The 15,415-nt window shown below is 40.5% G+C and overlaps 1 protein-coding gene across 1 annotated transcript in view; it reads left to right on the top strand.

Moving 5' to 3' along the window:
- The window catches only part of WDFY3 (WD repeat and FYVE domain containing 3), a 137,147-nt gene that overhangs the window by 24,528 nt on the left and 97,204 nt on the right, over positions 1-15,415 (top strand). The window contains exons 3-6 of the mRNA XM_082482030.1: positions 687-810; positions 9,821-9,930; positions 10,970-11,131; positions 12,930-13,122. Coding sequence (XP_082338156.1) covers positions 687-810; positions 9,821-9,930; positions 10,970-11,131; positions 12,930-13,122 — 589 coding nt within the window. The remainder of the gene's footprint in view (positions 1-686; positions 811-9,820; positions 9,931-10,969; positions 11,132-12,929; positions 13,123-15,415) is intronic.

The raw sequence follows: 15,415 nt of genomic DNA, 5'->3' as shown, positions 1-15,415 counted from the left end.
TGTGTTCCAGAGCTTAGTGCAGTACCACAGAGTTAATGCATTTCTCCCTGTTAAATGTGAGTCAATAAAGGAATTAATAACTGAATTAATCATGAAGAATAAGTTACTAGAATAAAGTGACAATTTAAAAAAAAAAAAAAATCCCTAGTAACTACTCCTGTTAGGTTCAGTAGGATCTCAAGAGAGTAAGGTCTTGGAATGCCAGCAATGTGGGAGGCTTCCTGGTATCATCAATTTATTTGAGGGAAGGCCTAACAGGGCAGTCCTTCTTAGTCCCCTCTAGAAGATTTTACACACATTGTTCTGTACGTGCAGTTTACTGCTGTGGGATGTTTAGGTCCAGCAGATAGTAAAGGAGTTGCTCTGAAAAACAGAAGTCCTGTTGGAGAATTTGCTCTGGTACCTGGTCTTTACCCCATTATGTGCAGTCTCAGTCTTTTGGGGTTCTCCAGGGTTTTCATCTTGCAAGAAATCTTGTGGTTCCCTTTTTCCCCTTTATTTATCGGATCTTACCTCCCTGAATGCAAGGACTGTGAAAGCCAGTACGGTGATGAATAGTGCAGCAGGAAAACAAAAACTTGTAAACTCCATAGTAATACTGCTCCTTCACAAAGGAAGGTGGTAGTTTGTAGTGATCCTTGTAAACTGAATGACTTTTTGATGCATCCATTTTTCTCTTGTTTTAGGTGTTTGGAAATGCTCCTCCAAGTACAATGACTGAAAAATTTTCTGACCTGCTGCAGTTTACCACTCAAGTGTCACGATTGATGGTGACTGAAATTCGACGGAGAGCATCAAATAAGTCCACAGGTATTGCATGGGGCACAAGTTTGGGCTTTGTGAGATGTGCATCATGAATTTCAGATCAGTCAGAATACCACGAGCTGCCATTCACAGCGACTGTGCAGGCTCAAAAATTGAAGTCTTCACAGCGAAAAGGTATTGTCTTCTGGTTTTTTGGGCTGAGAGAGAAGGAGGAAGCTAGGGTTTTCTTCCCTGGGTTATGGAGAAAACTGAGTTCCACAAACTTGACAACACATCAAAGAGAAAGGAGTAAGCTAAGTTGCATCACCTACTAGTAGAAGGAGACCAAGAACATGCATGTGGACAGCTGCTGTACCTTGCCTGAGTTGCCTGTTGGTATGTTTTGTTCCTCGAATACGTTAACATGCATTTTAAATTAGCTGTTGGCCTGGAAGCTAACAAGATGTGAAAGTACAGTGAGTCCCACATTAGGACCAACACCGCCAGCCCTAGAAATATGGTAGTAGACCCCTCTTTTGCTCTGTTAATTAACTGTCAAGGGGGAACTTGAGTCTGCTGCACTCTGAATGTTTCAGAACCTGACCATATATTGGGAGTTGCATAACTAAGGACAGTGTGCCAAGAAGGCATGTTTCATTAACATTCCTCCTTGACTTCCTCTTCTGAAGAGGAGTGCTTCTGAGAAATACCAAGTTTTTGTCTAGATAATTTTAAGACCTGTGCTGGGTTCTTGGTTTGGATTTGGTAGTAAACAAGGAAATAGTGGGCTGGAAAAGGCTGTGCAAATTATTACGCATGAAGTCAGGAGTCTCAAACTGTGCCAATTACAATTTCTTTCCATTTTTAAGTAGAGTGACTAACAGTGAAACATTCCAGATGGCTAAACAGAGATCGTAGACAAAACCTGTTCTCTATGGATAAGCAGGCGCAAAATGTCTTTTCTTTGGGTATTTAGGGGAAATGAATGTCCAACATTCGTGCTGGCAGAATGGTGGTGTTCGTTTGACCTTTTCTTCTGGGGAACATCTGTTATGCCTGCTAGTCAGTTGGATTTTGCTAAGAATGGCCATTTTTGTGTGTTTATTACTTAAGTCATACTTCTGCTTGTTGCTCCAAGACAATCCAGTTGTCATCCTTGAAACCTCACAAGTCAGAGGTAGATTTTGTTCTTGTCATCGATCTTGGTTTTTGGAGGTTTTCTTATTTTCTACCTCACTTGGAAACTTAACTACAACTACTTAAACGACAGTTTGGTACTCTTTTAAGCTTTAATGTAATGAGTACCAATGTTTTTATTAAAACAGAAAGCAGTCATTTTTCCTCCGTTATCAAAATTGCTCTTACTTCGGTCAGTAAACCCTTTTCAGACTTCACTAAGGAGGCCTGAGAGGTCTGTGTTCTGCAATTACATTGTGACTCTTGGCAGGACCAGGGAGTTGCAGTTTGCTCTCCAGAAATGACCAATTAACAAGCTGTTAAAACTCATAGTTTGCAGACTTCTGCATTAAACTGTTTAGAGCTATGTACACATTTCATGCAATACTGAAAAAAATAACAGAAATTCTTGGCTTTTTAGAATACACGTTATGTTAAAAACATTATACTGTGCTATGGATTGTGAAGGCTTTTGCATTATTTTTTTTTTAAACTTCTGTTCTTTTTGTGTACCAAAGAAAAAGATACAGCATATCTTAATAGCTTTTAACAGCTATATATCCCCTAGCACGTTTTTAAGAGTGAAAATCTTCAGTAACAACTATACTCAGGAAATATCTCTGGTAATATCCAAGTGCAAGTTCCCGATGGTGTGAAGCACTCCATTTAAGTCAACAAAATTGCTGAGCTTGTTTTAGAGACAAGCTTTCTATATAGATGTTATCAAAAGTCAACTTTAGATAGTTAACAAAAGGGAAGAAATTTTACAAGAACGTGCTTTCTATCTATAAAAAGATAAATTGTTGGCAGTATTTTACAGTTGGGAATATAGTATGTTGAAATTTTACTTGTTGGTGTGTTTTTTGTTTGGGTGGTTGGTGGTTTTGGTTGGTGGGGTGTTTTTTTTCCCCCCTTTCTTTTTCCTCCATCTCATAATAGAGCACATGGCAATTTTTTTCATCAGGCCTTTGAATATTTATGCTAATAGCTATGTGAGTAATGCCCACCATTGTGGAGGCGTATCTCAGTTATTCTTGGCAGACTGTAGTATTTTTCTCAGAACAGCGTTTCGTGATTCAGTAGTAACTGTGCCAGCACCCTATCTTAAGTAGTCTCTGAACATTGCCATTGTAGTTATGTGTTCAACTACAGTTTCAACTGTCTTGTTTCTCTAGTATGGATGTAACCTTGGAGTAATAAAAACAAAGCCGTTAAAATTGAGTTAAATTATCTTGTACGTTTAAGTCTTTGCTGTACAATAGCGATAACTTGCATGTGACAGCGGCAACCATATCTGTGAGGCTTAGTGCATGGCTTCCCTTGCCCTGGGGTATCTAGTCTGTTTTAGAAGATGGTGAGGTCATGGTTGAGATAGCTTTATATACTTGAGGTTGTTAGCTGCCAAATTTTCCACAAATAAATCCAATTTCATGTCTAAATTGGTCAAAAAAGTCGTGGTAGTACTATGCTAAAATATGTGTTCAAATGTCTATTTCTAGCTTAGTCTCAGTTCCGAAATGAACCTTTCTTTTGGGAGCTAGTCCATCTGGCTCAGGGATGAAAAAGACTTCTTAAAATAGGGACAGGGAGAGCTGTAATCTTGGTAGAATAAATGTGGCTACTTCAGCTACTGATGCTGGAGGGGAAGCAGCGCTTTTACTTCATGTATTTTTCAGAAGTCATACCATGGATGCAATTGGCTTCTCTGTGATTTTTGCAAATATTTCGACAGTACGTCCTAGAGTATTTGGCACATCATGATGTTTTAAACCCAGTGCAAAGATAAGCATATGGCAGGGCAAATTAATTCAGGTGATTCCTCTGGTATGGACAGCAGGACTTGTGTACCATTTCAAGGTGCCTAGCTGAGCTGGTGCACAGTGGAGTGTGGTCCCCCAAGTCTTCTGTGTGGCAGTGGCTGGTGTGCAGGTAGGCAGGAGAGCTTCTCTCTCTGTACCACACATGCTGTGAGCTGAATAGCCTGGGACCTTTTGGTTTATCGTTTCAGTAAGTACTTGTATCTTGTACATGAGAAATCCCAACTACTGAATAGTTTCACATTACACACTTAAAGGTAAGCAGATAAAACTGTCTTCCCTGGATCAAACGATGAACTCGCATAACCGAGTGGTGGGTTCCTGGCTGGGGTCACTAATAAACAGAAAACAAGAAACAGGGCAAGTACAAACCTGTGATTTGGTATCTTGTAGGGGTTATTCTGTGTTTACTAAAATTGGTTTCTAACTCAGTCCTGTGTTGTCTGCACCTCTGCCATATCAAATGACATACTGACAGCTCTCATTATTTAATGCATTAGGATATCTAAACAATTGATATCACAGGGAGGTTCAGAATGATTCCTTTAGTGATGGGCAATCCTGCAATTTGGAAGGTCCTTTCCCAGTCAGAATGTGAATAAGTGGTTGTGGGGACAATTTGTGAAACCTGTGCAGAAGGGTAGAAAATAGAAAAATGAGGAAGTGAAAGAATTCATCACAGGGCTGGAACATTTTAACCTTCTTTCAAGGTCAGTTTCAAAAGTTTGGGGTGTTTTGTTCTGAGTTTGTTTTTTTTTATGATTTCGCGTGTGCTGCTCTGTGTACATCACTTTTATTTTAAATTCAATTTACTTGTGTCTTGCTTGGTTGATTTCAGTCAATATTTCCGTATTTCAATCAATATTTCCATATTTGCAGCATTCTCTGTATTTATTTGTCTCAGTATTTACTATTTAATGCTAAATTTATTTTTACCATTCCTCTAGACTGTTTGGCTAATCCTTCCTACCTCCAGAAACAACATTTTCAGTTACTGTTTATACCCTTTGAATCTTGTGGTGGTTTGGTTTTTTGGTTTTTTTTGTTGTTGTTTTTTTTTTTTCTCCCTCCCTTTCTTTCTCTTCCACTTAATACCACTGATTTACTCAAACTCTTTCACCATTGAAAATGATTTTAACATCTTTAGGCGTTTCTTGAACAGATCTGCTGAAACACTATCATTTTCTCATCTCCAAACCACTTTTGGAGATCAAATTGATAAACATTCGTCATCATAACATTTAACCATTGCAGAAAACCACATCAGAGGGTTGTATTTGGCCTCTGACAATGCCTACCTTTATTCTTTTTAAAATTCCATTGATCTGCAAATTCTAATTGTTTGTTTTTACTGCAGTTTACCTCTATCACATCAGCAGAACTAATTTTATGTTTGTCTTAAATATGCAAGAGTTAGTGTTATTTGTTCAAGTGCATCTTGCTCTTTGGATAAGTTACAGGAAGCTTATCTTCTACTAATAAGTAGCCTTTTGGGCTCGTCCCATAATGAAGTCTGAAGTTTTCCTGATAGTGTTACTTGTTGTGTCTGCTTCTCTTTGAAGATTTGAGGATCTTTCTTGCTAAAACAAGTGGACTTAGGGGCTACTTTCAGGCTTTTTTTTTTTTTTGTATGTTAGTTAACAACTTTTGAGAAGAGAATATATTGGAAGTGATCTCACATGCTGTGACTACACGTGTCTCGTTTTTTTTTCATTATATGTATGTTTTTCCCTGTCCTGTGGGTGACTTTGCTTTACAAGGTGATTCTGTTTTGAATTTATTGAAATCGCTCTGAAAGGGAAGCAGTGTCTTGTCAGCTACTCATCAGAAGTAAGTTCTGATCAATGGCTGCTATGTCTTGTTACTTTTGGTTAACCTTCACGTTATTTTTGATGCTCTTTACCAGATCTTATGCAAGGCAAGTGTAGTGCAATATAGTACCTTTCCAAGAGATCCTAGAAAGCCCACTCTTTTATTGGCTTGGTTAGTGAGGCTAAATGCTTGCACAGTTTCACTTGTTTATCTGTGGATGAGCAGCCCTCTGTTTCTGCACGTTGCAAAGGCATCAGCCGCTTCATATCTGCGGCTTGTGATGACAGCGCTGCACTGTTCCTGATGATTAAAGTAGGATTTTTTGCCATCTCTTTTTTGTTTGGGTTGATACTTCTCTCTTACTGTCTAGGCTGTTGGAACAATTCATATTGTTTAACTATAAGTTAAAGAATTTTAATCTAGTGTTTAAACCTAGAGTTTAAGTACCACAAGCAGCATATAATAGTGTCATCAGACTTTTGTATAGCTTATTCTTATCCTAGAGTGGAATATTAGTGAAAAAATATCTGTGCGTATGCCAAAGCGGGAGGCAGGGAAGCGGGAAGTATGGATGGCTTTAAACCTAGAGTTTAAAGACTAGAGACTATTTTCAGGCATTCCCTGTGAGAAGTAGTAGATACTTCTTGCAGGCTAGATGAGAGAAGGGGTCCCTGAGCTTGTTCCCCACCAACCCCTGACACAGCCATCCGTACTTCCCGCTTCCCTGCCTCCCGCTTTGGCATACGCACAGATATTTTTTCACTAATATTCCACTCTAGGATAAGAATAAGCTATACAAAAGTCTGATGACACTATTATATGCTGCTTGTGGCACTAGAACATCTAACTAAAACCATTGTGTACTGAATTTGTCCCTAGTGCTATTGCTATAGGCAATAGTGTTGCTTGTAATACAGTACTGCTTTTTGCTAGCAACCTGAATGGGTCTAATCCCATTGCTTTACATCTGCGGCTTTTCTGAAATCCAGGACGCAAAGCACCCATGTCATCTCTTGTGTATAAAGCAAGTCCTGGTGTTTTATTCTACCAAGCCTCTATCCCATATATACTGAATCCATACTGAAAAATCTGACTACTATGTGTAAACATGGTCATACTTATCTGTATGTGCTTGCACAGTTGTCAAGATATGTGTGCTTACATTTTATTTTATAGGTTTTTCTCTTTGCTCTTTTACCATTTTTACTAGCTGGCACGCCCCAATCCTAGGTTTAGTGGTTTGTTCTGCAGAAGTTAAAGGGCTAAGGACGTCTGGGTGGGCATACAGAGAATGTTATAGTAAAAAGATGACTTGAGCACTTCAAAACCAGGGAAAAGGTACAAGAAATAAATTAAGATTAGTGCTGATGATAGAAATTAATCTTAAATGATAGTGCTATCAAATTTGCTTAGAGCAGATGACAAGAGAACTTCTTCCTGCACTTAAAATGCTGTCTGTGTTTTAGGTAGTGCTTAATTAAGACTGACAGTTTTGAAACTGCTATTTATAGTGTTAACTGCTATGCCATTTAGGATGCAAGCAGCATGACAACTTTTTCAGAAGTGTATACTTAACCCTTGAGTCTCACTTTCAAAGATAGCTACAAGAGCCTCTGTTCCACAGGTGGATTTTGGAGACTATGCCCAAAGGGGGCTGTGCACACCCTGTTTGGTACCAGTTGTACCTGTGTACAGTCAGAGACTGATTGCCCAGCTCTGTCTGTGGTGAGACAGAAAGAAAATAGGCCTACTAAATGGCATCTAGCGCTGGGCTGGTTGGGGCACTGTCATTGTAGAAGCAATGTGTGCTTTAGATATGCTTGACGCTCAGAATTTAGGAAAGTGGCTTTTGCCAGGAATTCTGGCATTTTGCATATGCCTCTAATGTAGGAACTATGGCTGTGGCATGGCCGTTGTGCTTTTGAAGTTGGTCTGCTCATACATGCAATCATCCGGCCAATGTTTTCTTCCAATGGTTTGGGGAAACTAAGTGTCTGTAGGGTACCTCAGGTCAGCATGCTGGGAAGTTGCTGCATATCTGCATTTGCCTGAGTTTTAAAAATTGCCTTACCTTTCATCTTGGTATTTCAGGCTTTGTTTTATCTCAGTCAGTCTCATGCAGGGATTTGGTAGGTGCCTCTCCTTGCTTCAGCACTGGAATTGGAAAAGCCAGTGGTTTGTACAAATCCTGTTACAGGAATAAGGCTGCAAAACAAAACATGGGAAAATAGCCATTACCCAACTGAACCAAATCTGGATTTTTTACCTTAAATCTGTCTGTTTTTCTTTATCTTTTTTCTAGGATTATGACTATAAAAGGGTTTCTGGGCTTTAGGGAAAAACACACCCTCTTTGCACTGGAAGGGAATGAAACTAACACCGGCGTGGGTGATGTGAAATCCCCCTGAGTGAGATGTCAAATAGATTTTTTTTCTGTGTGATAGAAAATCATAGAATAAGAGAGGTCTCTTGTCTGACCACCTGCTCACAGTCAAACCGACTGTGAGGTGGGACTAGGTTGTGCAGGGCTCAATGCTGTTGTCTCTTGAAAACCTCCAAGACTAGAGGCAACATGGCCTCTCTGGGCCCCGTTTCAGTGCGTCTCTGTCCTCGGGGTGGGGGGAAATTTCTTCTTATATGCAGTCTGAACCTCTCGGTTGTTGTCTCTTGCCCTTCAGACTCGTAGTGCTGTGAAGAGCCCTGCTCTGACTTCTTGGTAGCTCCCCTCATCATGGGCACTGAAACTGCTGTTTGGTGCCCCTGAGGCTGTCCCCTCTCCTGTCTGAGCCAGCCCTGGTTCCTCAGCCTCTCCTCACAGGATTGGTGCTCCAGCCTACAAACATCTTGGTGGCCCTCGGATGAACTCCTGTTGATCATTGTCTTCCCTCTATTGGTCTGGGACAAACTAAACTCTGCATTCCACATGTGATCTAATAAGGATCGTGCGGAGCGGGGTATTCACTACTCCTCATCTACCAGCTGTCCTCCTATTGATAAAAGTGTTTCTTTACACCTTGATTTTTGTTATGTTGATTCACCAGTACACATTGTAGCTGATGGGTTTGGCTTGGTCTGGTGGTAGTCTCTCTTGGGAAAAGTTAATGTTAGGAATGTAAAGCAAACAACTGTAGACATCTTCTAGTGTCATCTACTTCATAGGTTTACTAGTCCAGCTCAGCGTAAGTCTGGTGCTCCAGAAAACTGTTTTTTCAGTGTAGTCAATGCTAGAAGTTTGATAAGTACTTTGCCATATAAAATGTGTTTACTTTAGAACAAACGTGGTTGCAGGTATGTGCTGGGGAATCTTGACAGCAGATGAAGTAAACATACCAAGGTTAAAATTGGATTCTTCTTCAGCTGCTAATTTACTCCTCCGTTAGTAATTCTTTTGTAATTCCTTTTTTTAAACAATATTATGCACCTTCCTTTTCTGTCCTACTTTGACATTAAAAGCACTGAAGATGATTGATATGCAGTTATTAATGAAAAATGGCTTTCGATTTCCCTTAAGGGTATTGGACAGTCATCATGACTGGCATTATAGATTTCTTAACATAAGTGTGTATTTAGACAGCAGTGAAATACGATTGTATTTTCTGTTGATTTATTTATTGAGGCTGTTAGCTTGTTTATTAGGTTGAATGTTTATCTTTGGCTCTGACTGAGTTGCATATTATTCCAGACGTGGTCCCCGGATCATAAGAGTTAGCCATAAGTTGTTAGCATTTTCATTTAAAAAAAAATCTAGAATGGGGATGTGGTAATTGCTGATTTTAGTCTTAATTTTGCTTTTTATTTGTGTTTTTTATTCTTTTTGTCTTTCTGCACCTCTGCTTCCTTCCAGTCTTTTCCCATTATCCTCTGTACTGTTGTTTCAGTGCAGTGCTTTTTTTCAGAGATTGAATATCATCTTTTCCCACTGAGACCACTAAGTGATGGTGATTTCATGTCTCTGGAAAAGAGTATGTTGTATTTGATAAAGCCAAAATACTCAAAAGTTGCAGCATGTTACTGAAATCTGTCTGCTGGTTTAAAGGATGATGCATGTCCTAAAAAAGTACTTCTTGCAGCCTTGCTAGTGTCAAAGCCAAGTGCGTGTGGAAGACTGGAATGTGTGTCTGGAGAGTGTAGGCCTAAGCCTACTTTTTTCAAGTAGTGCTGCAGAGGTGAATTCATGCTCGGCACTCAGGACTGCTGAGAGGACGTGTTTCCTTCTGCAGACTGTCAGATTGAATTCTTACTGCATTTTTTTTTTTACTGTTCCCCTACAGAGGCTGCAAGTCGTGCCATAGTCCAGTTTCTGGAGGTCAATCAAAGTGAAGAAGCAAGTAGAGGTTGGATGCTGCTCACCACAATCAATTTACTAGCTTCATCAGGACAGGTTAGTCTTGAACAGCAAGGCTAAAAATAAATTCTGGGGTGGGAGAGACAAAAGCAATAAAATAATGAGCTTCATGAACACGCACTAAAAGATGTAACTGTACTCTGCTTTATGTGTTAAGATCCTTTTCCTGTTACACTGCCACGGAACTTCTGCTTTAGCTCCTTCTGGTTTCAGTTGCCTAAAAAACCCCATGGTTTTGGAACTTTGATTTATAATGTTCTTTTGAAGTATGCACACAACTTTCATTGTTCCCCAAAGGCTTCTCTTGCATGCTGCTGCTTAGTGCTCCATGACATGCACACGTGTACAACACCTAAATCACTTGAACTTGGGCTCCCTGTTCAAGGAGGGCAGCGGCAGTTGTGAAAACAGAAGCCAACAGCAGCGATGAGTGGGTGACATTGTGAATCTTTACTGCCTCGCTTCTGGTGCTGCCCTCCATCAGAGAGCCAATCTCTGGCATTGTACTGGATAGCTGCGTGGTCTGTTCTTTCTGCTCTAATCTGCCTTTTATAATTTAGCACATCATCTTATCTGTGTTTAGTATGTCACCAGCCTCCACCCCAATTTGTCTTTTCTTCCCACTGATGCTTTTGTTCTTTCTACTACCTTGCTCCTTATGCCTGCTTTTACCTTCTTGCCAAGTGAGAGTATAAATTGAATAGTCCTCCTCCCACTCACATTTCTACTGCTACAAAGAGTAGATAGTTAATGAAGGCTTGGCTGAAGGTCTCACAATTAACTTGTTAAGCTTCTGTTGGCAGAGACTGCCAGCTTTTGTTTCTGTCCTGTGCAGTGACTGCTCCAAACTGTGGCTGTTAGTTGCTGTTGTCATGTAAATAAATTATGATCCTATTTTTAAAGTTAGTGTTTAGGTAGGCATTGAGAAATAGATGGTGAATCTATACTGCTATGTGGACACCTCACCAAAGGTGTGACAAAGAAAAAAACCAACATGAGTCAACTGTGCTATAGGAGTGTGAGTTTCTGAATATAGTAATATGCTGAACTGTTTTTTTGTTTTCTTTTTCCCCAGAAAACTGTGGACTGCATGACTACAATGTCGGTGCCTTCCACACTTGTTAAATGTCTGTATCTGTTTTTTGACCTTCCACATGTGCCTGAGGTAGTTGGAGGAGCACAGAATGAACTACCTCTCGCAGAGCGCCGAGCGCTACTACAGAAAGTCTTTGTACAGGTAAGAAAGGTAAAATAGGTCATGGAATTTGCAAGAGAAATGGAAATGCTTCATGTTAAAAAAGTCCAGAAACTTGAACCAGGTTTTGTTCTTCCTTGATTCTTCACAAACTGATGGCTGAGTAAGGTGGATTTTCCTGCAAGCACAGTTGAGGTTAAATTTCTACTCTCCCTGTGGTTTTTGTCCTTGGCAAATATCTCCTCCACAAAAATGCATGCGAGACTTCTACGCAGCTGCTTAAAAGGAGCAACATGTTGACTATTATTCTGTTTTAATCTAACTGGTCCTAGTCTTTGGTATCTTTGGCCATTACTGATTGAAATAGATGTAGTAAAAACGTCTATTAATCTTTGAATTAATTTAAGGTATGCTATTTTCCCTTTAATTCTGGAAATAAACCGTGAATATGAAAACAAATAATTTAAATATGGGAAACATCTGAGCTTGCTGTTACTTTTACAGTTATCTCCCAGATTTCCCAGGGAGACCAGGGACTCTATCTGACCTGCTCCTGCTTTCTGAAGTTTCAGTTGGGTATCTTGCAAAGTAATTCCCATACGTTCTCCTGATGAAACTTTTAGAAGGTGCTGAGAGTTACTGTTAGAAAGAGTCAGTGGTCGTACTAACAGTTTCCACGTGCAAATTGGACGCATCTGTGTAGGGCAATTGTAGCCATGTGTACAAGACCATAGAGGCCTATCGGCAGTCTCATCTTTCAGGGCTTTGAAGGCAATGCTAAGATTTTTAAGTATGACATTTGAGAGGCATTTTGGTACTCTATGGAAGTAAAGTTGAGCCTTATTCCCACAATTACTAGCCTGGTAACAGTCACTATATGAGAACGTACCCATCTACCATTTTTTTGTCTTAGTACTACAGGCTGTCTTCCAAAGCAGAAATCGTGATGTGCTGTGAGCTATCTTTCAGAAATCGCTTTGCTGTGTTTCAGTTAGCAGAGTTAATAAATGATCAATGTTACCGCATAGGTTTCCCCCCAGTACATTACCACTCAGCAATTTTTCTGTCCCTCTTTAAGGGCTGTAAAGTGGGTGGTGCTCTCAAATGAGCTGACTAAAATGGATGAGGTTTCAGATAGCTTCCAAACCTCTTCCTCTGATGCAGACAGCCTTACAAAGTCTTCCTCCAGTTTTCTGAGGGGTAGCCTCAGTTTTTGCTGCGTAGGACACAAAATGGACATTAGATGTCCTCAAAACATGCAGAAAAGGGAATGCAATATAGTAACTTTGGTTGCGTGGCTGTGTTTTGTCTTGTTTATGATAACCTAGAAATTCAGACCCAGGTGCCAGTTATCCAGGTAGGTCTACACAGTTGCTGTAGTCTTTCCTGCCACACTGTTCTGGCTGTTTTCATTTGGCCCAGATGTTATGGATGCTGCTCTGCCAACAAACCAGCCTTTTTCCTGCATTAGGAAGGGATACAACAGTTTGCTTCGGAGAGCCTCTGCCCCACTGCAGCATTTAGACCTGTAAATTAGGTAACTGGCAGATTCTCCAAGAATGGAAAAATCTGATATCCACACAAGTACGCTATGTCAGCCTAAGAGATTTAAACTCTGCTGCTCATCTTTTGCTGGTCATTTTAAACTGGACTGGGACTTGAAATAAGCATGTGTTGAGTGACTTTGTCTTCAATTCAGATTACAGAAACAAAGGGAAAACAGCATGTTACCTTTTTTAATGTATATGCTAAATGGAAGAGTGTTTTTCCTTTTACTAAGTCTGGGCAAAGCCAGCAATGATCAGGGTATTAATACTAGATGTTTAATGACTTATTTCAGATCCTAGTAAAATTGTGCAGTTTTGTGTCCCCGGCGGAAGAACTGGCTCAAAAGGATGATCTTCAGCTTCTATTCAGTGCAATAACCTCATGGTGCCCTCCCTATAATCTGCCTTGGAGGAAGAGTGCAGGGGAAGTACTAATGACCATATCGCGTCATGGCCTTAGTGTCAATGTAGTGAAATACATTCACGGTATGTGTCTCTATCCTATATTATTTATTGGGCTTTTTTCTGATCATCTTTCATAGTTTTCTTAGTTAGGAAATAGGCACGAAAATAATAAATCAAGGAAAGCTTCCAGGCTTTTTGTTTGGACATGTAAGTATTTACATACAGGTAAAATTTCAGAGCACTTGTTTAATAAGAGAGGTGTTTGTAGCTGAATCTGCCTTATCCACATTTCAACTTAACATTGGAGGATACAATTTCCCCTCATGTTTTGATGTAGACTTTATGATGACCAAAAGGGAAGGCTTTCAGTAACATCGGTAACTGCCTTATTGAAAAATATTCACTGGGAAGATGCATAAGTTTGCAATTCTGGCTGCGAGCATTAATTCTTAACATGTGTTAGTTGTTTTCAGTCCAGTGCTTAAATTAGCAGCCCTCTGTAGAGGCATGAGACAAGCTAGCAGTGCTCTGTTTACAGCTGCTTGGCTGGGTACCACTCTAACTAGTGATAAAAGTGTAGGGATGTCTGAGCAAGCCACAGGAAGAGCAACCAGCTCCATGTGTTTTGCTGACACAGTTTGAGCTATTAGAAGCCCATGAAAGCTGCTGCCCTGCAGTAAATACTGGTGCATTACGCAAACTGGGGAGGGCTAATATGTGTATGCTGGGAGAAGATTCTCCCAGACATCTTGCTTTTGTGGGAAGAGGCTGGGTGAGACTGTTATAACCACCACTGATTTGCAATGTACTCTCCATTATCCGTGATACTGGGGGTGGCATACCCCGATAACAGCAAAACCTGTGTAATGCAGGCACTAGGAAATGCTTGAGGGAGCATGGTGTGTGGGCACAGAAACACTTAAGTGCAAACCTCCAAGTGCTGATTGATGGAGCAGCCAACTGGCTTCCTCCCCTGTGATCCAGCCCAGCTTCCCTGTGAGGTCCCCAACCCAAGGGTGTTTTCCCTAGGGTCTGGCCCAGGGAGGCTCTCCTTTGTCGACTGAGACCCACATCTATGGCTGAAGGAGGTGGTCTCTCAGTACTGGTGCTCCTAGGAAGCTTACATGTAGCCTGTCCTAGAGCCTGTGTCACAGCCAGCTGGGAAGAGCCTGGCTGCTGGATGGGTTTGCAGCCCCAAATTTTCCGTGTTGACTGATTGACTAGATTGCTGACTAGACTGATTGACTAGATTCAGCCAGCCTGTGTGTCTTCTGCTAGGCCCTTGTCTTCCTCACCTTGCCATACCACTTACAGATTGCAGGTTTTGTTCATTCTTGAAGGCCAAAATAAAATCATCTCATGGACTTAATCCAGTCTGCCAGCCACGAAATGACTGAAGCAGCCAGAATCATTCTATTTTATCTCTTGTCCTTTTTTGAGACAGATAGCATCTTGACTGTTTCAGGCATGGAAACTGTAGTGTACAGGGGTATTTCTGTAGCTGGTTACAGATTTTGTTAGTTAATATAAGAAGTACTTTATTCATCATGTATCTTTACAAGGGACTGGTTGCCATCTGCTTGGCAGGGGCAGCTGCCAAGCTGGTTCATGACAAAGAATTTGTGAGAGCAAAGCGAGATGCTAACCGGTGTTTGCATCGGTTAGGAGAGGATGTTAGCTTCCCTGGGAGCATCTTTGCATATGAAGTACTCATGTTGCATTAATTTAAAACTGCATGGGTGTTTAGGTATGTAGGATTTGAGGTAGGAAAATCAGTAGAATCTGTTTCTAATATTATATTTGGGGCTTCTAGACTGTAGGACCACATAGAAGCATTTGTAGTTTTTAAATTGGAACGACTGTTGAAGTGAACCTTACCATACATTTTAGCAGTGTACACCTACTGGAAAAAAAACAACCTACAGTTTCCTCACACCCTGGAAAGCAAGTAGTTACAAGGCTCCAGAAAGCCATTTTGACAGTTTATGAAATACCTCACCCTGCTCCCACATACTTCACAGAAGATTTCAGTCAGTGTTTTTTCTTGTGCTAGCAGCGTGTTTCCAATTCCAGTCAGAAAGTTGTGAATGTGCAGTATCACTTGGAAGCACAGAATAGTCATTAGTTCAGTATTTTCAGATAGGACTTAAAAGGGGATAAGTATTTTGCCTGTATCTGTAACAGCCTTCTGGTGGGTTTTTGATGAATGTAGAAGGTGTATATGTATATGTGAAAATGTTATGAAGTGCAACAAAGAACTGAGTTTTGACTGTGTCGTTTGGCATATTGCAGCTATTACCATCATCGCTTCTCTATGGGCTTGTTCCACAGAGGAGTGAGGCTGGCATATCAAAAGATATTCAAGGTTCTTTAA

This window comes from Vanellus vanellus, assembly GCF_965231255.1.
Source record: "Vanellus vanellus genome assembly, chromosome: 4".
In the NCBI taxonomy this organism is placed as follows: Eukaryota; Metazoa; Chordata; class Aves; order Charadriiformes; family Charadriidae; genus Vanellus; species Vanellus vanellus.
Note: the sequence above shows the minus strand (reverse complement) of the source record. Positions and strands in the feature narration are given on the sequence as shown.